General features: G+C 49.5%; 1 protein-coding gene across 1 annotated transcript in view; it reads right to left on the bottom strand.

Annotated features, from left to right (window-relative positions):
* Window positions 1-1,692, bottom strand: part of CDS1 (CDP-diacylglycerol synthase 1) — a 74,054-nt gene extending 72,362 nt beyond the window's left edge. The window contains exon 1 of the mRNA XM_067557108.1: window positions 1,390-1,692. Coding sequence (XP_067413209.1) covers window positions 1,390-1,455 — 66 coding nt within the window. The 5' untranslated portion in view covers window positions 1,456-1,692. The remainder of the gene's footprint in view (window positions 1-1,389) is intronic.
* Window positions 1,693-23,369: the final 21,677 nt, after the last annotated feature.

Here is a 23,369-nt window from a genome sequence, read left to right as displayed (position 1 = left end):
TTTGTGCATTTTACTTTAAGGGAGAGGCGGACAAAATGGAGGGAGTCCAGATGAAAGCAAGAAAAATAAGAAGTTTATAAAAAATTATCTTTGAGAAAAGGCTGAAAGAATTGGGCATGTTTAGAAAAATAGGAGAGCACCTTGTGGGCAGACTGTTAGAGATCCCAAGAAAGTCATTACTTAAATTAGCTTTCTTCCTGGCCTAAACCTTCAGTTTACGCTATCTGACACTGACCCTTCTTGAATGAGTTGGGTTTTTTTAGGATTTGCTTGCTAATAGTGTTTATTTCCACTTCAATCACCTTGAACGCTAGTCAGGTTCACTGTCTTGTTCACATGCATTAGATGAAAGCCATTATGTTTGGGTTGAAAACACTGAATGTTTAAATCCAAAGCTGTGTAAATTTTTTTATCAATTATAACATCTGTTTTTCAAAATGAGTGTCCTTTTAATTTTAGTCATATTGAAAAAAAATCAAAATTTTGTTTCTGAATTGTTTTTAAAGAAGTGAACAAAACTGCATCATTGGGGGGTGGGGAGTTGCCAATAAAGTGATATTGTACACTCATTATTTTGAAAACTTTTCCCCTCAACAGAAAGGTCATACTGTAAGTCACATTACAGCCCAGAAGTAAATGTGTATCAGAGTCATAAAATGATAAAATACAGAGAGTTGCCATGGAAGTGCTGACAACCTTTAGCTAGGGCAGGTTCACCAGTAGCTGTTTTGCTTCCTTCCCAACATACCAGGTCAATAGTTCCCTGAATTTGCAGTGTCTCCGACTACTTTATGCACTGAGGGGGGAGGCGTGATTAGCTGCAGGAAACAATCCGCCAGGCTGAATGAAGACTGCAGGTGGAGGAGGCACCACTGACCTGCCTCTTGCTGCAGAACCAGAGAGGAGCTGAATGCTCTCATTTGAAATCTAGTCTCTCTCATTTCAGCCTCTCAGGCCTGTGTGAGAAGAGGCCAGAGACTGTGTTAGAGCAGAGCAGGGGACCCTTCCCACCCCACCAGCAATGAACGTACTTAAAAGTGTCGTCAGGTGCATCACCTCTCCCCAAACCAGAGTGACCCTGTCATGACTGAACAGCAATTTCGTTAGGGGGAGGAGATAAATGCCGTCCTCCTGCACACACAAGGAGATGATGATGGGGGGAGGTGGGGAAATGGGGGGGGGGCGTATGAATCACTCTCTGCACCAGCCTGACACCTCCCCTTCACTACCGCCCCTCACCCCTCGGTACAGCGAGCAGGCGCGGGCGGGCCGGGGAAGGGGACGAGGTGGCTGCGAGGACGGCGCAGCAGCGCACGATGAGCGGCGGAGCTGGCCGGCCAGAGGCCACGCCGAGGGGAACTTCCCGCCGGGCCGCGCCCCCACGCTCACCTTGTCGCCGGCAGCCCCGCCACTCGCCTCCTCCGGCCCGGCCCCTCGCCTCCTCAGCCCCGCCATGCCGCTGAAAGCTCCAACGGCCGGGGACCCGCGCACGCCTCCTCGGCCGGGCCGCCAGCCCCCCAGACCAGACCAGACCGCGACAGCGCCGCCGGGGGGTGTCCCGGATTCTGAGGGGCAGCCCGACCTCCCTCCCGCAGGTAGGTGGAGTGGAGGGGCGCGGCGACGCCAGGTGCGCCAAGAGCTGCACGAGCCACCGTCAGCGAGGTGCTGAACCGGTACGTGCGCCGCCAACCTGCCGCTACTGGAGCCGAGACTGCTTCCAGCGCGAGCCGCCACGCCCCTTGTGTGATGTCACACGTCACGCCCAACTCCGAGCTCCGCCCTGGCTGGGGCAGCTAGCCACGTCCGGGCCCAGGCTGCATCCGTGGGTAGCTACCCACCGCCTGCTTCCCCTTACAAACTGAGGGCTAGCAGACTTCCCTGCTCTCCGCCCACAGGCAATCCAAGGGCACAATTCCCATCCTGCTCTACCGCAGAGGGTGGGGAGGACAAAGCTGCAGAGACCATGGCTCAAAGAGAAAGAGGGCTGCATCGTTTAGAGTTCATGCCTGCACGGCCACATGTCAGTCACAGAAAGTGCTGGCTTGTTCAGCTGCAGCCCCACGTAAGTTTCTTGGCATGGAAGGTGTCTGAAACAGCCCCTGAATGACAATCTGTTTTCACTCACAAAAAAGTGTGCTCTTGACTCACTTGGACACAGGTTGTAGTTTTCATATAAAATAAACACATTGTGGCAGGGGACAAATCTAGTCTTTAATGCACCCTGCCAGCTCATGTGAAAATTACAACCTATCTTGTCTTCGCTACAATTTTAACTCCCATTAGTTAAGGATAGTTAACTTTTTCATAGCAAAAATGATGCAACTATTCCCTAAACACAGATTTGGACTGAAATATTATTTCAGCCTCCAGTTTCTGTCTACCTTATAAGTACAGGATGCTTGCCTGCAACTGTGTGTTCTAATGCAGATGTTGGGGATTCACATATGGAAGTTTCTACTGCAGGGCTGAATTCTGTTTGAGCTGCCATCCTGGGTACTGAAATTCTGCCTATTGTCCCTAGGAGAGATGGGATTAACCCTTTAAAAAAAAATTAACCGCACTAGCATCCCCTTGTGCTAGGTGCTATACAGACAAAGACTAGTTCATGCCCTAATGGACTCACACTTTGTATCCCGTCTATGTTCTAGGGCACTTGTTTTCTCAATCAAATATTCAGGTGCTTTTAAAATTGAAGTGTCATTGAGTCTTATCTGCCCCCACCCTAGCCTTTGTTAATTAGATGATCTCTTAATGACAGTGAGACATAATTGGCCTTCTCCTCTTGCAGGAGAAGCAATTGGCCTTTTTGGTTACTACAAGGACAGTGTTCTATTTGATTCCGTATGCACAGAAGGAGCACCTTTGTGGGTGATGATGAGAAAAGACATTTGACTAGCATGATTTCCCAGGTGGATGTGGCAAAGAGACAATTGGCACATAGGGGCAAAGTTGTGAAGGGCCTCAAGGTGAAGGACAAGAAACTTGATGAAGTGAAATAGGACAAATAGAGGAATTCAAAGAGCAAGAAAGTAATATGATCAGAGCAATAAACAGATAATCTAACTAGCTGCATTTTATATGGAATGGATGTGTGTGCATGCATATGAGAGAGGTCACTGAAGCCAGAGAGAGACTACCCCAAAAAAAAAAAAAATCAAGAGCACATGAGGATCTGAAAGAATGGATTGTTTTGAGCTCAGAACCCTTGATGATTCCCTGGAATTTTAATGGAAACTTTTGTAGAGGATAGCTAGTAGCAGAATTCCTCCCCCCATAGCTATTTGGCATTGGCTCATGGAATGCTACAGTAGTGAAACAAACCTAATGTGGAAAGAGTAACTCTTACCCTACCATTCCCATTCTGTATAGAGTTCCCTCCAGATGGTTAACACTACTCAGCTCTTACCCATTCAAAATGCATTGTACAAATTTTATCAGAAGAAACAGGAACACTTGCCTCTCTCTAGGAAGCTAAGCTACTTCACAGCAGGAGTGCTGATATGCTGTTGCAACTTCACTAGCTTTGCCAGGAATGAGGAGAAGGAAGAAATACTTTGTTTCTAACCAAATGCATGTTCTTTAGCTATTCTGTTTTATCATCTGATTTTTCATCTGCTACTTCCTGGCCAAATAGAAAATTTTCCTCCTGCCTTCTTACTGCAAAGACAACTCTGAGAAGCATTAATGAAACCCAATACAACAAAGGCAGTGTCCAAGCATAAATGAAAGCAAACATTTTTATGTATCACATGTTTGCTCAAGCATGTTACACAAATGTGTTCTTTCACTACACAAAGAAAAGGAAAGACACTTATGTAACACTAGAAAAAAAAATCTTAGTTATACCTAAAGAACAGCCATATATTTTTAAAAAGAAAAAGGAGGGAGTACTTAAATAGCTGGGGAATCTCTCTTTTCAATCCTCAATGAGAGATTACTTTAACCATCTTATACATAAAAGAGAAAAGAATACTTCAATTGCTTATGTGCTAACAGGAAACTCTTAAGCAAAATTTTTGTAATCCTTTTATAGTGCAAACTAATGGTCTGAATGTTTGAGTTTTGCAATCATGCCTTATATTCAGTACATTTACAGTATGTTCCCAGGCAAAAAAAAAGTATATGTATACTTCCAGCTTTAAACAGGAAGACTCATTAGAACATTGTACTTAAAGAACTAACTACTTGAAAATCAGGAAGTCTGGCATTAAGTTCCCATACACAGCCTTTCCTCTTACCATTCTATCTACATCTGCAAAGCAAAAATCTTTGCTTTTATATTATACAATTAAAAACCTAGCCATCAAAGTAGACGTTATGAGAGGATAAAACTATCATTAACTTATACACCAAATGAAATACGAGTGACATAAGGCAATAAAAAGGAGTCAGGGAAAGAAGAAAGGAAGAGAGGGCTTCAGAAGGATCAAAACTCAACACACCAATTTAGTTCATTCCTATAAAGTCTGCCTATATATCAGCAAATTTAACTACATCATTTTTTGTTACAGAAGGAGATTCTTTTCCATTTGATTCTTGGTTGGAGGAGTTGGGGAATACTGTTAACTTTTATAAGAATCACTGAACCATGTGATTGCCATTGTAGCCGGGAGGTGTGGCCTCCCTCTGCGATTGATGGTGAGGGTGAGCCAAACCCCTCTCTGAGGGGGCAGAACCTGAAAGTGCATCCCCACACCTGACTGGAAGCAGAAAGGTGGGACAGGAGGTATAAAGGACAGCCCTTCCAGCTCACTGAGGGGAAGGCAACTGAATATCTCTCCCTTGGTGCTGGGCCCTGACACTGAGGAGAGACCGCCAAAGCTACTAACTACCTAGGGCCCTGAGGACCTGCTGGAGCTACCTGAGCCCTGTAAGTCAGAGGAGATTCCTGGATCTTGTGACCTGGAGGAGCTACTCTCTGTGGATGGCTCTGAGGAGTTCCCAGACATGCTCCTGACTGATATGTCTGAAGAGTTCTGGAACCTTCCTCTGGCAGAGTACCCTGGGGGAACTGAGGGTGATTTGGGGGATAAGGTACATAAGGGACAGGGGAGAAGGAAGGAGCCCAGGGAAGCCAGAACATGTCCGGATGTGTCATGGCTGCTGATTGAGGCAGCGTGTTTCAGCTGGAGCCCTGCTGACTCAGTGATGGGACACCCTGTCACTGCCAGGGGCCATGGGCTGGGATGCAGTGGAGTTGGGTGGGCCTGTGTCCCCTCCCCCTTTCCTACCCTGACGTGGGGTGATCACCCCACCACATGCCAGAGACTGTTCCCGTTTGCTTGGCCCACCCTGCCTAAGGATCAGGGCTTGGAACTGTTTGCTCACCCTACTGAGGGGTAGACACTGTTCCATTTTGCCTCTCCTGCCTGAGGGCTTGGGCAGTGAACTGTGTGCTCACATAAGGAGGGGGCAAAGCCTCCTACCTGGCCTGCCTGCCTCCATGGTAGGATACTGGAGCACCCCACCTGACAGTTAGTGGTTCTGAGTCTCTTCAGCCTGGCCAACTCTCTCTCTCTCCCCCCACCTTTTTGCTAGAACTCCCCACAGGGCACAGGTGCTGGGAGGTATGGCCTCCCTCAGAAATTGTCTGTGAGGGAGGGCTACCACCCCCACCCACACTAGGGGACCTTTACAGCCATTAAAAAAGGCAGAATGATAAAGAACCCTCACTGAAAGTATAGTGAATTATCAGGTATATTGTAAAATTATTAAATAATTTAAATGTCAGAAATATTGTAACAAAAAAGGCAAAAGGACTAGTGTGTGAATTCTAAAGAGTGCAAAACCGGGTGGTCTGCTGTCCTGGAGAACTGGAAATAACTTGTGCTGAGGATCACTGCAACAGTCTAGTCAAGCTTACAGAAAATGGTATTTTTCCTGGATTTTGTAAAACTGCTTCAGAGCACTTCCTAACTCTGCTGAACTGGTTTGAGTTGGAGAGAGTAGCTGATACCACTTACCCCTCCTGTCCTTTACTTTCCTGAAGCATGAATACAGATTTTTTTATTTTTTTTCCTATGAAGATGTGCCCACCTTAGGCACTCAGTTGCTCAGCTGATTACAGAGCTCTCCCAACACAAAGGCCAGGGGTGGACCATGACTGAATAAGAGGACAGGAAGCCCAGTGAGTACTCTGAACAATGGGGTGGCTGTGATACACAGAGCAGTGTCACCTCCCAGGAAGTGAAAGAAAGATGACATATTGTGAACTGGAGGTAGGTGGTAAGTGATAGGGGCCCAAAGGTGGCTGATAAGTGGCCAAAGACTAAAGCAGTGAGAGCTGGGATGGCCTGAGCAAGACCATAGAGAGCACTTGCATAGGTGTCAGGGCCAGGAGAAAAGAGGCTGTGAATTGGCCCAGGTCAGAGTGAAGCTACAGGAGTCAGGGAAGGGAGGTCAGTCTAGCAGGATCAGCTGTTTAACTACATGAGTAAAACAGTAATGAAAAGTAGGTGTGACTAACAGAGCTGTCCCAAAGGAAAGTAGTCCAAGGGACAGAGGTGACAGCTTTCTTAAAAGCTGTTGGGGATCCAAGCATCAGCAGCTGGAGCAAAATGCAGTATGATTAGTATCTGATAAGAGATACTAGCAGGAGATGGAATAGATTCTACAGATCAATGCAGTTCTGGTTGCTTCGCTTAAGAGGGTCTGGGCAAAAAACATTCTAGAGGGACTGTTGCTAGAAGTTCCTTAAAAATGCAGCTGCACAGATGCTACAATAGACATTGAAATTAAGTGGAGGAAACATTGGGCAAAGGACCTTTCCTTTCTCCCACCGCCGTCAGGGCTTGTATTTCAATTGACCGTGGGCACAGGATCAACTCCTTACAAAAAGTTAGATATTTTCTCCAATTACTTTCAGCGGGTTCTTGCAAATGGAAAGTGAAGTGCTCATGTCAGCAGCAACAAAGAACTCAGGAACTTTGTTGAGAGAGCAAACTGAATAGAGCTTGTCTAAACATCTAAAATACTGAAAACATTTTCATAAATTAAATTACATTCACACTTTAGATTAGATTTAGATTTCTGGCATGCATTTATTGATTGATTCTAGAACTCAAGGCTTGGTAAACTGAACCCTACTTTGGTGCATAGAAATAATGTTTTCTCTTGGATGTAAGCTTCATTATTGTTGGTCTTTATCATCTTGGGCTTTTGTAGTAAGACCTGCCTCTGTTTCCCAGAGAGGTGCTCTGGTGTAACGCAGCTCAGTGAGACCTTTCTGGACCACCTGTTGGAATCCAAAGGCCTGCAATCAAGTGGACCTGCAGGCATTAACTCCTAAGCAGTGGATTCAGCCACTGTCATCACCTAATGACAATCCAAATGTAAGATGATATGCACTATCTACTCAAGCACTTGGTGTTTGTCCTAGAAAAGACTCTGGCCAGCTGGAAGCCATTTTCTACAGCACAACTTTCTTCAATCAATCTCTTGGTGAGTGTTTGCCTTCCTGTACAGGTGAATCCCCTTGGATCACAAAGGAATTACATTATCCTGTACCGTTTAATTTTGCCTTTATGGCATCTTTGGTCCAGGGAGCATGAACACCGGGTGTTTGACTAGCCACTACTGCTGCCGCCCCTTAACTTCAAGAACACATTTTTGTTTGTGTACTTGTAACCCTTCTGCCAGACCGAGTCGGCAGCAGCAAGGGCTGGGTTCTATATCTAGGGGTCCCTGTCAATGATACAACATCAAACTGGCTCGAGCCCCCACCCAGTCACCTGGGAAATTACACACTATCCCCTGGGCGCCCCCCAAAGGGCAATACTTTCCCTCTTGCAAGCACAGAGTCTGAGTGTAGAAAGAAACCTTTTAATAGCAAAAGAGAGGTAACAGCACTGGTTTGGGAAAACAATGCAAACAGAGTTCATGAACTCAATGAGCCCAACCCATTCCAGAGTACAGGGCGTGTCCTTCGCCTCTCCCTTTCTTTTTTCCCCTGTACTGACCATCGTAGTTGCAATGTTCACCTCTTGGGTGTGGCTCCACCCCCTATGCCACTCCTGTCCAACACAGGCTTGACCAGGCCCCCTCTGCTGTGGTCTCCTACCACCTTTGGGCCTCGCTGAGTCCCCGACCGCTGGCAGCAACCACGCCTGTTTCCCACAGACCGCTGGCACCGAGCACACCTGGCTCCCACTGACCGCACCAGGCTGGCACCAACTGTGCCGGCCTCTCCGCCGACCGCACCGGCACCAACTGTGCCAGCCTCTCTGCTGACCGCAGCAGACTGGCACCGACTGTGCCAGCCTCCCACCAGAGTTGCCTGGTGCTCACTCAGCTCTGTTAGTTGTCAGACAAGGTTTCCCAGATCCTCTACTGGTTCAGCTCTTAGTGATTTTATCTCTTAGGTAAACCTTCTGTTGACATACAGGCAATGTCCCTGCTTTCAAGAAACAAAAAAGACTCCAAGATGAGTCGTTAATTCTACCTTTTAACAATGGGAGGAGAGAGAGCCTCTCCATGCCTGGGGGCAGCACTTTGCCAGGGCCAGTGCAATCCCAATAGGAGACTGCTCCAACCCGTTTCCAGGCTGAAACATCTGTCTGCCACCCTTGTGGAGCTTTGTTTAGTTTAGGGTGCAGATTTTATCATAACAGACTAAGCACAGTTTTGCTGACATCTGTTCATACAATTGAAGGACAACATTTTATTACCCCAGCAGTTAACACCAAAGTGGTTTGTAGCCCAAAACCAGCCGTGCTAACTATTTCCCATTATGCGCAGCACCTAGGTAAGTTATGCTAAATACTTAGTTGTACTCATGCAGATACAAAGCCGATGCAAATAAAGTGCCCCCCTTTCGAGCTGAAGTCTCTCGAAAGCTTATGTCTGCAAATATTAACTCTGTTAGTCTTTAAAGTGCTACAGAACTCTCGTTGTTTGAGCAGGGAGAGTGCCACTGAGACACTCAGACCTGGCTTACGTACAGAAAGATATGGAAATTACACTTCTCCAAGCCTGCATGAAGATTGCTATCTACAGCCTCCAGAAAGGAGAAAAATCCCTATTTCTCTCATGTCCTCCTCAGCTCAAGGAAAAGAACTTAGGAAGCTACATTGAGAAAGAGGCTTCTAATCCAAGTGAGTGAGTGGGTGGAAGGGAGAGAAAAGAAAAATGAGAAGTGTGACAAAAAACAAGTGAATGGGGGTGGGAAAACTAGTGAAGGGTGAGGCAAATGAAAGGACACGAGTGAAGGAATGTTGGTGGGGTTGAGAGAGAGAGCCAGTCAAAGAACAAGTGTGTCAGAAAGTTGGGTGGAACTAGAGAAGGGCTGTGTGTACGTTTTTTCTTCAGCAAGTCAGAATAGCAGATAATGGAGAGGTCAGCCTAGACTCTATTGCTTGTTTCATGTAGCTGTTGTCCCAAGTTCAATCATTCCATGTTTATATACTGCCTCTTTCTGTGATCCTACTGGGTAAATTATGACTTATGACCAAAAGCTAAAGTGAACTTGTTAGGGAATTTCAATGAGTAAATCTAAAAAAAGTTGGTTGGAAAAGAGGACATTGAGAGGTAAAGTAGCAGGGAGGGGGAGAGTAAGTGAACCAGAATGTAAGATGAGGATGTGCTGCTTTTGCAGCTCATCCTGTGCACTAGAAAACCTCACTGTACATCCCAGAAGTTGTACATATTTCCTTAACATATATTGTAAGACTGGTCAGACAGGAATCCAAGCCAACACCCTATGTTACTCCACTTGTGCAGACTATCCATCAAGTTAATTAGCATTCCATTAACTTCTGAAAGAACTGAGAGCTTTAAGGTTCAGCTAAATACAAGACAGAAGGTACAAAGATCATATTTACAGTAACATTAAGGGCTAGATTGTGCCTTAGACTACACACCCATCAGGCACATAGAGGAGAGTAAAACCCTCCCTTGCACTCCTACCCAATCTCCCTGGACCTCGTCTGTTGGTCTAAAGCAGTAAGAAGGCACTACACACCTACTGTTCCTTTCTTCAGAAGGGCGAGAAGTGTGGGGGGAGTGGGTAGAACCTTGACTTTACCAACTCACAATATACTGGCCAGCAGACCTGAGCCAACACAGCAGCAGAAAATTTGCTGCAGGGAATTGTGACGCAGAGTCAGGAGTCCTTCCCTGTGCCACTCCTGTGTGGCAAAGTTACACAACAGCTTACTCAGGGTTTATGACAAAGTTACAATCTAGCCCTAGACAGGTTGATTATGTCTGACAGTTTTAAAATGTAAGGTCAATGTCTCAAAAGCTCAGCTACTGCTCATGCCTCTCTCATCTTGCTAAGTCAGCATTATTGTCTAGCAGAATGCTAGAACTTTTATAGTCTATCTTGCCTTTCCCCCTCTTTAAATTCCCACGTGATTTTTAACAGTGCATGTCCTGAAACACACGGCAGTAAGTGAGTTGATCCAGGGGAGTAGCCTTACCCCTTGCCCCTAGCTCAAAACACCATAGAGCAATTGCATATTTCTTCCCCCCCCCAAATGGTAAGTTTGAATAAGTGATGTCCCTCCCCTGGAAAAAGCAGCTACTTTTAGTAGAATGCAGGTATGTAAACATCATAATAAACTAGCTCCATAGCATAACTATCAAAAAATAACTTTTCCCCAAATCTAAACAAAAAACCTTAATTTTCTGTAGGCAGGCACAACAAAACTCAAGCCCTTATGTCAAAGTGATTATGTAAAATCAATACAAAGAAAGGCTTGGGCTAACTAATTATAGGTTGATAGAACTGTCCATTAGTAAGCAGAATTATAATATATGGGCATCTGTCTCAGCTATGCTGGCCATACTCTGGTTGAAAATAAGTACTACCTAAATATAGAATAAATCCAAACTTCTTAAGGCATATCAAGAGGGGTCCCACAGGGATCACTTATGGCCCAGTTCTGTTCAATACCATCATCAATAAGAGAATGGCAGAGTACACTTATAAAGTTGAGGATGATATCAAACTGGGAAGAGTTGAAAATGCTTTGGAGGATAGGGATTAAAATTCGAAATCTGGAGAAATGGTCTGAAGTAAATAGGCTAAAATGCAATAAGGACAACTACAAAGTACTCCACTTAGGAAGGAACATTCATACATACAAAATGAGGAATGACTACTAAGGAATACTGCAGAAAGGAAACTGGGAGGTTGTGGAATCTCCATCATTGAGGATTTTTAAGACCAAGTTAGACCATCACCTGTCAGGGATGGCCTAGATAATACTTAGTCCTGCCTTGAGTGCAGGGGACTTGACTAGAAGAACAGCTGAGCTCATGTCCTGTCCTTGGACTTTTACTGGCATAGAGTGGAAATAGCAGATCTCATCTGCCTTGCACAATTTTTCTGAAGTGCACATTACACCTGTATCATACATGCAGAGATGTAGCTTTGTCTGCATCTGAGCAAAGGTAAACCATACTGATGTACTCTCGGAAAGTACTAAAGATGACCAATGCTATAAAACATTGCACTAGATACAGATTCTTTCTGGACTATCAGTTTGTCTGTAGAGGAAAATATTAAAAAAATGGGGTGATGGAAAATTGGGATCAGAAATTAGTCAGAAAAAGGTTGTCAGACTATTTTGGGTATTTGTTTAGGCACAATACAACCAGTTGATACAGATGTATTATTTACATGACAATCTAAAAACATACTAAATGCTCCACGGAAGGTGAAATCAGGCTGGGGATGACAGGTAATGGGCACCTATGTAAGAAAAAGCCCCAAATACCAGTGCTGTTCCTATAAAAATCAGGACATCAGGTCACCCTAGCTCTAAGATGTACTGGAGACAAGTGCCATGTACAAGTATCATGGAAGTTCAGTTTCAGGACTTTCTAGAGCTTGTGAATTGAATACCTTCTCTTCAGAAGTTTTTGATCATATAACCAACATAGTAAGAGCTCGAGTCCTCTCTATATATAAAAACTTTCATCCTGGAATGAGCTGTGTGCAGACACTCATTGGAGCCAGTCTTTTGAATAGGTATTCAAGGAGGTTATGCTGGGGAGCTGTTTAAAGGGCTTTTGTTGTACTTTTTGCTGGATGACTATGGGTTGTTGTGTTTTGCTGTACTTTAGGGTTTTGTCAGGGCACAAGGTAAGTGTCTTAATATTTTTTAAATCAAAATAAATGTAATAAGATTCAGTGTTCTTTAGCTGAACAAATTCAACTTACAATCAGTAATGTGTCACTTAATGTTTATTTCTATCCCTTACTAGGCCTACATAAAACACTCAAGTGATTGTGGTTGATTATTTCCATGCATCACCATTTTACCACAGTGATCATGCATTTTTTTCCAGTTATATTGTGCTTGACTAGGCTTGTCTGTTTACCCTTCATGAACATGTCTCCTGGCCACTAGGGCTTCCTGGTGGAATGGGTGGAAAGGTTCAAAGGCCCACAAGTCCCCTGGTCAACACTGGGGCAATGGGGCTGAGAATTTTACTGTCACACCAGGAACAATGATAAGCCAGGAGAAAGCATTGGGAAAAGTTCTTAGACACCCAATAAAAGGGATGGGAATTTCTGGACTAGATTTAACACTTGCTTGCAAACAGTTTGGCTAACGACTTTTTCTAATTCCCACTGGCAACCACGACAACCAGTGAGAAAAGTTGGAAGAGATCAAAAATCCTGGTGGTACCCAGTCAAACTGGGGGAAAGGAATGGTTAAGTGCTAAGTCCTACTGGCCACAAGCACAACACCCAGGAAAGTGCTGGAGAAGTCCTAAGACACACTTCCCACCAGATGAATCCAGGAGAAAGTGCTGGCTGGTGAATCTAAGAACCTTTCCATCAGAGGAGCCCTGGGGAATGGGCTGGAGAATTTTCTTAAGTTCCCTGGCACTAGGTCTACCGGGTGGACAGAGTTGAAAACTTCTAAATCCCACACGTCCTCCGGTCAACCCAAGGTATAAGGGTTGAGAATTTTTCTACGTGACCCTGGTATGAAGGTGAACTCAGGGGAAAGCGGTTGAAGAGTTCTTAGAGGCACGTTCCACAAGATGAATCCATTAGGAAACTGCTGGAATAGTTCTAAGACTTAATTGCCAACAGGTGGCCCCATGAGAAAAGGCTAGATAATTTTTCTAATTCCCACTGGTAACCAGGCAACTTCTATGTAAAGAGGGAAGAGATCAAAAATGCACAGGGAAACCTGGTGAACCTGGGGGAAAGGACTGGTTACGGTCTAAGTCTTACTAGCCACACACCTACTCAGGGGAAAGTCCTGGAAATGTCCTAAGACCAAGCTGCCACAATGTGAAAGTGCTGGAAAATTTCTTAGTCTCCTGCCATCAGATGAGCCCACGGGAAAAGGCTGGAAAATTTTTCTAGGAAAAATCCCACTACCCACAAGTAAAAGTCCTAGCTCCCGCCAGCCACCAAGTCAAATGGCAGGAAACGGCTAGAGAAGTTTCATAAGTATCCCCTTCAAGAAGGTGAACCCCAGGGGAAAGGGCTGAGAAGTTTTCTAAGTCCCTCCGGCCACCTTGTAACTAGGAGGAAAGTGTTGGAGCACTTTCCTAAGTCCCACTGGCAACAAGAACAACCTGGGGGAAAGGGACTGAAAGCTTCGAACTGGCCGCAGCCATCAAACCAACATGGGGAAAGGGACTGCAGAATATTTAACTCCCACATGCCACCTGATCAACTTGGGGGAAAAGTTTGGTTAATTCTAAGTCTCCCCGACTACCAGGTCACCCACTGGAAAGAGCTGGAGGATTTTTCTATGTCTCAACAGTCACCAGATCACTCCAGGGAAAGTCTGGAGAATTTTTTAAGTCCCTTGGCTCCTAGGTCTACCCCGTGGAATGGGTGGAAAAGTTCTAAGTCCCACAGGTCCTTAGGTCAACCCCGGGGGAGAAGAACTGAGATGTTTTCTAAGTCCCCTGGCCACTCAGAGGAGAGTGTTGGAGCACTTTTTTAAGTCTCACTGGCAATCAGGACAACATGGGGAGAAAAGGATTGGAAATGTCTAACTCTCCCCAGGCCACCAGACTAATGCGGGGTAAGGGACTGGAGAATTTTTTTTTTAGAGTCCCACAGGCCACCAGTTCAATCCCAGGGAAAGGGGCTAAGAATTTTCATCAGTCCCCCCCTACAACCAGGTGATCCTGGAGAAAGGGCTGAGAAGCTTCCTAAGGCCCCATGACCAACAGGTCAACTGAGGGAAAGGGACTGTAAACTTTGAACTCACCCCGGCCAGCAGACCAATGCAGGGAAAGGTACTGGAGAATATTTCTACCCCCAAGTTGATCACGTGGGAGTAAAGGTTTGGTTAAGTTTCCCCGGCTACCAGGTCACTCGAGGGAAAGAGCTAGTGGATTTTTCTGTGTGGCAGAGGGCGGTGTCCTTGCAGGCCAGGGGGAGAGGGCTGATGACAGAGATGGGCTTCCCCAGGGTGGAGAGGAAGGGGAGGAGAGCAGCATGAGAGAGAAAGGGTGAGATGGAGGTAAGCATCATCTGTACGCCCAGGTCCTCCAGGGGTTCTTAGGGGATGTAGACACTCCCCACCGTCAGGCCCTTCTCTAGTGCCTTCTGGGTGGCGGCCTCCAGTGCCAGGAAGAAGACAACCTTTCAGAACATCTTGCAGGCCGCCATGATGGCTGAAGGCCCCAACACCCACGCTACGCCACCCCCCCCCCACACACAGGTCTCCAAGTGGGGCAAAGCAGCCACCAGGAAGCAAAGGGGTAAGTCAGGGCTGACCACCCCTCCCCACTAAGCTGTAGGCAGGGGAGGAGGGTACTAGCAAGGAGGGGGGGGAGATGGGTCAAACATAAGGCAAGGGCGGGGCAAGGAAAGACAAAAGAACTTCCAGGGGCTGTGGTGGGACAGAGAAAGCAGCAAACACTGGAGGGCGGGGATAGGGAGACAAGCAAAATGTCGAAGGGCGGGGACAGGGCAGGGAAACTAAACAAACTAAAGGGAATACAAGGGAAAATGGGGGGGGGGACAAAAATAGGCAGCAAGGGACGGGTGGGGCAGGCTGCCTCGGGACAGCCAGCGGGCAAAGCGGAGGGTAGGGGGAGCCCTCCAGCCAAATGTAGCTAGGGAAGGACCTGGGGGTGGCTCTGCGCCACTCCCCCTGCTCCTCACCGCAACAAGTACCTGCTCCCACCACCACAAGAGCAGAGATGGCACCGTCACTCAGTCCAGCGATGAACAAGCCCCCTCCATAATTCCTGGTGCAGTCCTGAGCGCTCTCCCAGCAGCAGCAGCAATGATGGTATTCCTTCCAGCCTCCAGGCCCAGAGGAGGTTCTGGAAGAAGACCGGCAGCTCGGAGAAACCTTGCGGAAGACCTCTCGGATGGAGATAAAAGAGCTGCCAGTCGTATCGGAGCCCTTGGAGGCAGCGGAGGAAGGTGTGCGCCAGCGTGCTCCATGTCGGACTACCTGCACTGTAAAAGAGTCTCTGGCACAGGCCCTACCCTCCTTCCTCCAGGGGGATACTCGGGGTCCCCGCAGAGACCCAGTGCAGTCCTGGCCAAAAGAACTTCAGAATTGTCCACAGGAATGGGCCAGGAGTCTCGGGGGTGGGACCAGGGTGTTGAGCCGGTGCCAGAGCATGGACAGGATTAGCTGGTTGAGCACCAATGCCCTCTCCCAAAGGGAGAGGCACCGGAGCAGTCCTGTTCATCTCCGTAGCTGCTCAGACACCCTGCCCTCCAAATCTTGTCAGTTCTCCGGTGCAGAAGGATGGGGGGTGGAAAGGTAAATGCCTAGATAGAGCAGCAGACCCATGCTGCACTGGATGGCTTGAAGCACAAGTGGGAGGGAGCTTGCCAGCCACCCGGCCCCTACCATCAGGCCAGAGCTTTTGACCCAGTTGACCGGGCAGAGGAGGCTGCCGAGTAGATTGCCAGGCAGGCCTCCAGCTGCACCATGTTGTCTGGGTCCTGGACTGCGAGGAGTAAGTCATCAGCATAAACTGACAGGATCAGCCTCAGCTCTGGCTCATGGAGCACCAACCCTGTCAGCCTCTGGCAGAGGAGACAGAGGAAGGGCTCAATGGCCAGAGCATACAGCCGGCCCGACAGTGGGCAGCCTTGACGCACTCCTCGACTGAAGCTGACCGGTTTGGTTAGAGTCCAGTTGAGCTTGACCAGGCACTCTGCGGAGGTGTACAGCACCTGGAGAAAGCCCACAAAATGGGGCCCAAAGCCAAACGCCCACACAGTGCCCAGGAGATACCCATAGTCCATCCTGTCAAACACCTTCTCCTGGTCCAGGGACAGGAGAGTGAACAACAGACCATCCCTACACCTGAGCTCCAGGAAGTCCTGGACCAGATAAGGATGACTGAAGATGGTGCGGCCCAGGACGGTATAAGTCTGGTCAAGATGGACCACGTCCTGCAACATGGACCCCAGCTTTACTGAAATGGCCTTGGCCACAATTTTATAGTCCATGCTGAGGAGCAGGACGCCATTTCCAAAGGTCGTGAAGGTCCCCGTTCTTAGACAGCAGGGCAAGCAAGACTCGCTTGCATGAGAGGGGGAGCAGTCCATAGCCCTTGGAGTCGGCCCAGACAGCGGCCAGGTCTGGGCCGAGGACGTCCCAGAACATGCGGTAGAACTCCACGGTCAGCCTGTCCATGCCCGGGGATTTGTTCATGGGCATGAGGCAGAGGGCTTCCGAGATCTCGGCCAGAGTGAGAGGTAGCTCCAGCCGGTCCCAGTCGCTCGCGCTGACCATAGGAAGTTCATTACAGAGCACCCTGAAGGTGGCGGCTTTGGTCACATCCAGGGAGAAGAGGTTAGTGTAGAAGGCCCTGGCCCTTCCACACATCTCTGCTGGATCCATGAGGGGGGCGCCATCCTCTGCCAGAAATCTGGTGATGTGCTTCTGGGCACCTCCCCCCCTTTTCTCAAGGGTGTAGAAGAAGCATAAGCCATGATCCATCTCTCAAAGGAGACAGATGCAGGATTGAATGAAGGTGCCCTGAGCCCGAAGGTCTTTGAGGACCCGGAGCTACTCCTGCTTCTCCCGGCATGCTCCACAGAGGGATGGATCCTTGGGGCTGGTGGCCAGATGCCTCTCCAGCTCTAAAACCTCCCGCTCCAGCTACTCTATCCCTGCATTCCTTCGCCGGCTGGCCCCCTGAGTGTAGTCACGGCAGAAGAGCCGGACGCGCACCTTCCCCACATCCCACCAGCGCTGCGCTGAGGGAAAGGCACACCTCTGCCCCTGCCAGAACTCCCAGAAGGACGCCACAAAGCCACGGCCTCCAGCATGCTGCTGTTAAAGTGCCAGTAGGCCGGCCCCGGCTCTCCTCAGTGAGAGAGGCCATCACGGTCACCAGGTGGTGATCCAAGAACGGGGGCAGCCGTATGCCAGAGGAGTGGGCCCTCGAGAGATGATGATGGGAGAGGTAGATGCTGTCCAACCGGGAGTGGCTCAACCAGTCTTTCCCCACCCAGACAAAGGTGAAGGTGACGATGTCGTCTGGGTGGTGGTCGCACCAGACGTCCACCAGGGAGTGATGGTCTACTATCTGCCGGAGGATGTCCGTGGCGGCCTGGCAGTGCTCGGTCCCCGTGCAGTCTCATTCCTCCAGGGTGGTGTTAAAAGTCCCCGCCCAGGGCCAGGCATTCGTGAGGATCCAAGGTGCCAAGGAAGGCGGACGCCCGCTGAAAAACTGCACCCGCTTCAGGCCCACAGTCGGGGCATAGACGTTGACGAGGTTCAACTCAGCCCCTCCATGCGGACCTGGAGGTGCAGCAGGTGACCCAGCACAATTTCGGCAACCCCCAGCACCTCAGGCTGCAGGTCGGGGGAGAACAGGGTGGCCACTCTACCCACGCGGGTGGAGAGGTGACTAATGAACACCCTGTCCCCCCACTCCAGCTGCCAGCTGGCCTCGGCGGCTGGATCCGTATGGGTCTCCTGCAGGAACACCATGGAATACCCCCCCCTCCCGAAGGAAGGAGAACACCTGACTCCTGCGGAGACCCGTCCTATAGCCCCTGGTGTTTAAGGTTGCAAAGGTGACAGTCATTATGAGGAGGGGTGGGGAGGATTCTTGTGGGCAGGAGCGCTAGTGGTCCCCCTTGGGCACCGCAGCAGCCCAGGGCCGATCCCGAAGGCCATCAGAGCATCACGGAAGCCGCGGACCTGCTGGTAGGTTGCAGAGTCCTGCCGCCCGGTCCCTTTTCCCTCCTTCATTGTGGCCCTCACGGCCCGGAGAACGCGATGGAAGTCCTCCCAGCACTGCAGGGCGAGTAGCACCCGGTTCTGGGAGCCACCTGTGTCCAGGAGGAAGGAGTGCAGCTCGTCTCACAGCACTTCAGGGGGGGTTTCCTCTGGCCCAGGCCCCGCAGCGACCCCCCAGCCTGCTGGGATGGGCACTGGGAGCAGCAGCGGAGGGAAGAGAGCAGCCCAAGGCAGGCTGGGGAGGACACAAAGATCACTCCCTGGAAACCCTCAATTGGAAAAGAGACAACACCAGGGGCAGCAGAAGCACAGGTGGCGAGGTGAGGAAGGGATGGGTCAGGGATGGGGAGGGGAGCTGGGGGCAGGATCGGGAGCAAGGAGAGGGGTGGGAGCTTGGGCAGGGAGAGGGTTAGGGCAAGAAGCAGGAAAGGGGTTAGGGCCAGGATTGGGGATGGGATCTACAGCCCTAGCAACTGGGCTGGCAGGGCGTGGTGCCTCCTGATCGGGGCCAGGAGCCAGATGGGTGAATAAGGGAGGGCGTCCTCCATGGGGCTGGGCTTGGGCACCTCAGTGGCCTCATCGCCCACAGCTTCAGCGAGGGGTGGAGGGGCAGCCGGACCGGCACCCTTGGGGAGTAGGAGGGGCAGCTGCCCCACAGCAGAGGAAGCAATGCTTGGGGCTCGGAGCCCGGCCACTCGGCCCCGGCCATCGCCACAAGGGCTGCAGCAGCCCCGATGGGGGTTCGCTGTTGGCTGGGCAAGCGGAGGAGCCCAGGGGCGCCCCATGGATGGGAGCAGGGGCAGTGGCCTGGGAAGGGAAGGAAGAGGGAGGGGCAGCTGAGCGCTGCCCAGATTGAGGCCTTCCATGGGCCAAGGGTCGTCCTCCCCCTTGCAAGCTGGGGTCAGACCCAGGGCATCCATCTTGTCGAAAATGGACAAGAATTCCCTTCCCGCCACCACGAGGTCCCGCCTGCCTGTGGGCGAGGCAGCAGTCGCTTTGGCACCAGTGGGGGTGGGGGGGTCAGATGACGGGGGGTGGGAGGGCTTCCCGGTGGGGCCTCCTCAAGAAGGCACTCCAGGAGTGAGATGATGTGGCCCTCATCTGCAACCACAGCTTCCTCAGCCTTCCTCATCTTTGAGGCTGCTATCAGGGCCATGGGCGCCAATACCCGCACGTAGGTTTCCACATAGCAGGCACCAGGAGACAACAGACCCTATGCTTCCTGGTGGGGGTGGGAAAGGGCCACCCCCAGAGCTGGTGGAGGGGAAAGTGGGGAAGGGGAGGGGTCCCCACCCACAGGGGGCCCCGCCTTGGGTTCTGGGACAGAGCTCTTGCTCTTTTTTTCCCACCCGGCCCTTCTTACCAGCTGAGGGTGCACCCTCCCCCGGGGGGGGGGGGGGGGGGGCAGAAGCTGTGGCAGCAGAAGCTGTGGCAGCAGCAGAGTCCCCCAAATCCCTACTCAAGCTTGCCACCACCAGAACCCTGGAAGCCATGCCAGGTGGCCCAGCAGCGGCAACAAAGCCGGTCACCACGGGCGGGGATGGATGATCAGCTCAAGGGGGGTGAGGGCATAGAAGGAGGGGGTCCCAGCCCCAGGCACACCTGCCATCCTGGGAGAGGGTAAGAGCAGGTTCGGGGAGGGGGGGTAAGGGACAGAGGAGGATGGGGAGAGGGAATGGAGAGGAAAGGGGAGAAGAGTGATAGGGGTAGGAAGGGCAACTGCTCCTCCCCACTAGGCTGAAAGCAGGGGAGGAGGGCACTGACACAAGGGAATACGAGGATGCCGAACTAGGAGGGGAAGCAGGGACAATACACTCACCAGCCCTAGGTAGAACACCAACTCCTCTGGCTGCATGGGAGGCAGGGACTAAACCAATGTAGGGGAGTGCAATGTGCAGGGGGGTAACTAAAAAAAGGGGGGTTAGCTTAAAGGGGGGCCATGACCACTGGGGGGACAGAAGCACAGGGTTCAGCAGGGACAAGGCAATGGGGAAGCAGCAGTGGGCCAGGGAAGGGTGGGGGATAGGTGCGGGGCTGGAGCAGGGCTGGGAAAGCTCAAGGGCAAACTGCTAAGGCTGGGGCCAGGCAGGACAGGGAACAAACTAACACAGAGGCTAGGATAGGGCAAACTAATGGACCAGAAAATCCCCCAGGGAGCCAAAGCAAGGAGGGTGGGGCAAACAAATCAACAAACAAACCATGGGGGGGGGCAGCAAAGGGGAGGGGCCGGTAGACAGGGAAAGCTACAGGGAAGGGGGGGCAAGGCCAGAGAAGGGGAAGTTGGGGGCATACCCACAAGCATTTGGGCCAAAGGGGAAAAGCAGCAGGGAAGGAGCGCTCAACAGCAGCAGTGGGAGCAAGAAGCTAGCCAGGAAAGGCCCCTCCACAGGTGGTGGTAGGGCCAGCCGGCCACTCCTTCCTTCCTTCTTTTCCTCCTTCCTAGCCAGCTGGGAGGGAAGAAGGGAGGTAGGCTTACAGGGCCCAGAAGCAGCAGGAGCTCCTCCACACTAGCAGCAACTCCCACAACAGCAGTTAGAGAGTAGCAAAGGACAGGAGGAAAGGGCCAGAATGCTCAAGGCTCTGTTCTCTGCAGACTAGCCAGAGTTACTAGAGGGCAATTAGGAGCCAGTTAAGGCCCAGCAGGTGCCTGATTAAAAATCCTCTGCTCCAGCCAAACAGGGCACCAGCTAGAGGTAAAAAAGTGCAGTGTGGTATGGCAGAGCAGTTTGGAGGAAGGTACGGGGCCTAGGAGGGGGAAAGCTTGCTTAAGCAGGACAGAATTACTCCCTGGGCACAGGGGCCTGAATAAGGAAGTCTGGCCCAAGCAACGAGGAAGCAGGGCCTGAGGTGCAGAAAGGACAGAGGGGGAAATTAGCTTAAGTGAAAATTATTGCAGCTGTGAATATGGTACCAGCAGCACATAGCTGCTAGTTGTGACACCAGTCCCGAAAAAGCCAAGCAACTTTGCAAATTGCATGGCTCAACTCTGACCTTTTTCAAGATATATTCTAGGAAAATACAATGGTAGTGAGGGTCATTCCTAATAAGTAGACTAGAGCTTTGATATGCAAGTATATTATTGGTAGTTTTTTTGATGTTATTTACATAGCTCTTGTTAGAAGTTAGCAATGCTGATAATCTGCCTTCTTGTCTATCACTGTTCTATTGATTAAGAGTTCAAAAGGAACATATGAACATTTAGATGGAACTTTGAATGTAACATTACAATTGTTTATATTTATCTTTGAAGTTTAAGTAGTAAATACCTGTGAATGGCTGTAAATGGCCAATTATCTTGTGCTAATGTAACTAGTTACCAGTGGGCTCAGGACATAGGAGATGGTACTTCAGATTCCCAGGTAATCATCTATTAATTGTTCAAGGAGATATCTGCTGTCAAGAAAATATTGATCAGCCTGCATGGACCTATATAAGACTTGAGTGGACTGATCCTTTTTATCTCAAATCTGTCTAAGCTTGTCAGGGAAAGTTTGGATTGCAAAATTGAGATCCTAGCACCAACCTGGAATCACCCTGCTAATTCTCATGGGAGAATTTGAACAAACTCTGCACATGGACAATTTAGTCTTCATTCCTCTGGATCAATTCATCTACAACTGAAGCTGTGAATCAAAGGACTGAGACCTATCCAGGTACTGGAAGTACACCAGAGGGACTATACCAGCCTGCAAATACCCCAATTCTAGTGGAAACCTGATATATATGGCCTTTCCAAGCATTTGTATGCATGTGATTGCTTTAATCATTTAACATTTCTCTGATAGTTTGTTTCTTTCCTTTTATAATAAACCTTTAGCTTTAGTTACTAAAGGATTGGCTGGCAGCATAGTATTTTGGGTAAGATCCAAACTTATATCTATCTGGTAATATGGCTGACACTTTGGGGTCAGGAGAACATTTTTGATAAAGAGCATAGAGTTTTAAATAACATCTCTTTAGTGGACCTAGTGGCTGATTGGGAGCCAGAGACTGAAATGCAGTAAAGGGGGCTGTGTATGTTTTGTTTTAGCTTCTTGATAACCAGTTTTGGGAATCAGAAGCACTGTTTGTGGCTGGTTGGGAAGTCTGACTTCAGTGTCATCCACCAGTGCTGGGAGAATCTGCTCTCCTTTTACAGCTTACCCTGACCTTGGCATTTTCAGGTGGTCTACCCTAGGCACGGACAGGTCACACTAGTCACTGAGCCCCTGGGCTGGGATGAAGATGTTAGCTTTCATCCTAGACCCGTATAGGAACCCTCAACAAGTGTTACTAAGCTATTGTTTCTTCTAGTAAGATGGAAGACAGTTCGCAGACTGACTTAGCTTGAATTGGCACAAGTCCCAGAATCCCAAGATCACAAACTTGTTGTGAGAGACTAGTTGGTTAGGACAGGCTTATAGCAAAAACAAAAGCAACCATAAAAGAAGTGATACTGTGCACCAGCAGAATGGTAAAGCTGGGCTAGCCTCAGGACATGGCTCAGGGGAAGGTCCTTGCTGAGAAGAGATGCATTCCCTGAACCCAGAGGGTCTCGTTCTTTGATGCAATGGATGGTTGATGTCACCTCTGCACATGAATGACTGCAATGCTTTCCCCCACCCCCACGGAAACTACTGACGCCCACAGGGAGCAGTGATTAAAATAGGGTGGATTAGAAGGGAGAACGCTCACCAAGTGTGGTAGGTCTCAAGTCCATGTAAGACCACATCTTCACCTCAGGATGGGTAGGTAACAGTATGGACTGACAAAGGAAAGAAAGAAAGAGAATCTGAAAGAAGACTTTGACAGCCAGGAAGAAGTATGAGCGTATGAGCAATGTGGTAGCTGTGAGAGAGGGGCACATCTCTGCTGCTTTCAAGCCCCATGTTTTTATGTGCCATCACTTGGGACTTGACCATACTCCTTTCTGCTCCCACCCCAGACTTTCTCTTGTAGGGTGAGTGTCTTCCCTCCCCATCCACCACATAGTATGACATAGCTATGTCTTCTGGTGGGGAAGATCATGCTCCTTAATGTTTCCTCATCCACTCTCCCCTCTGCAGCAAAATGGTGAGGAGGAGGCAGCTACATAGAGCAGAGACAGTGGAGATTGCTGCTGGCTGCACCTCTGCACAAGGCCATGTGCAGGAATTTAAATTTGCTTTTGGAGGGGCACAGAGCTTCTCTAGCCCCAGAGATGCATTGTGGAACGAGTGAGGGGCTGGAGGAGTTTTG

The sequence above is a fragment of the Emydura macquarii genome, unplaced genomic scaffold (assembly GCF_026122565.2).
Source record: "Emydura macquarii macquarii isolate MOO-44397 ecotype Brisbane River unplaced genomic scaffold, CSIRO-AGI_Emac_v2 contig_1790, whole genome shotgun sequence".
Classification (NCBI taxonomy): domain Eukaryota; kingdom Metazoa; phylum Chordata; order Testudines; family Chelidae; genus Emydura; species Emydura macquarii.
The sequence above is the reverse complement of the archived record's forward strand: the minus strand, read 5'-3'. Positions and strand labels throughout refer to the sequence as shown.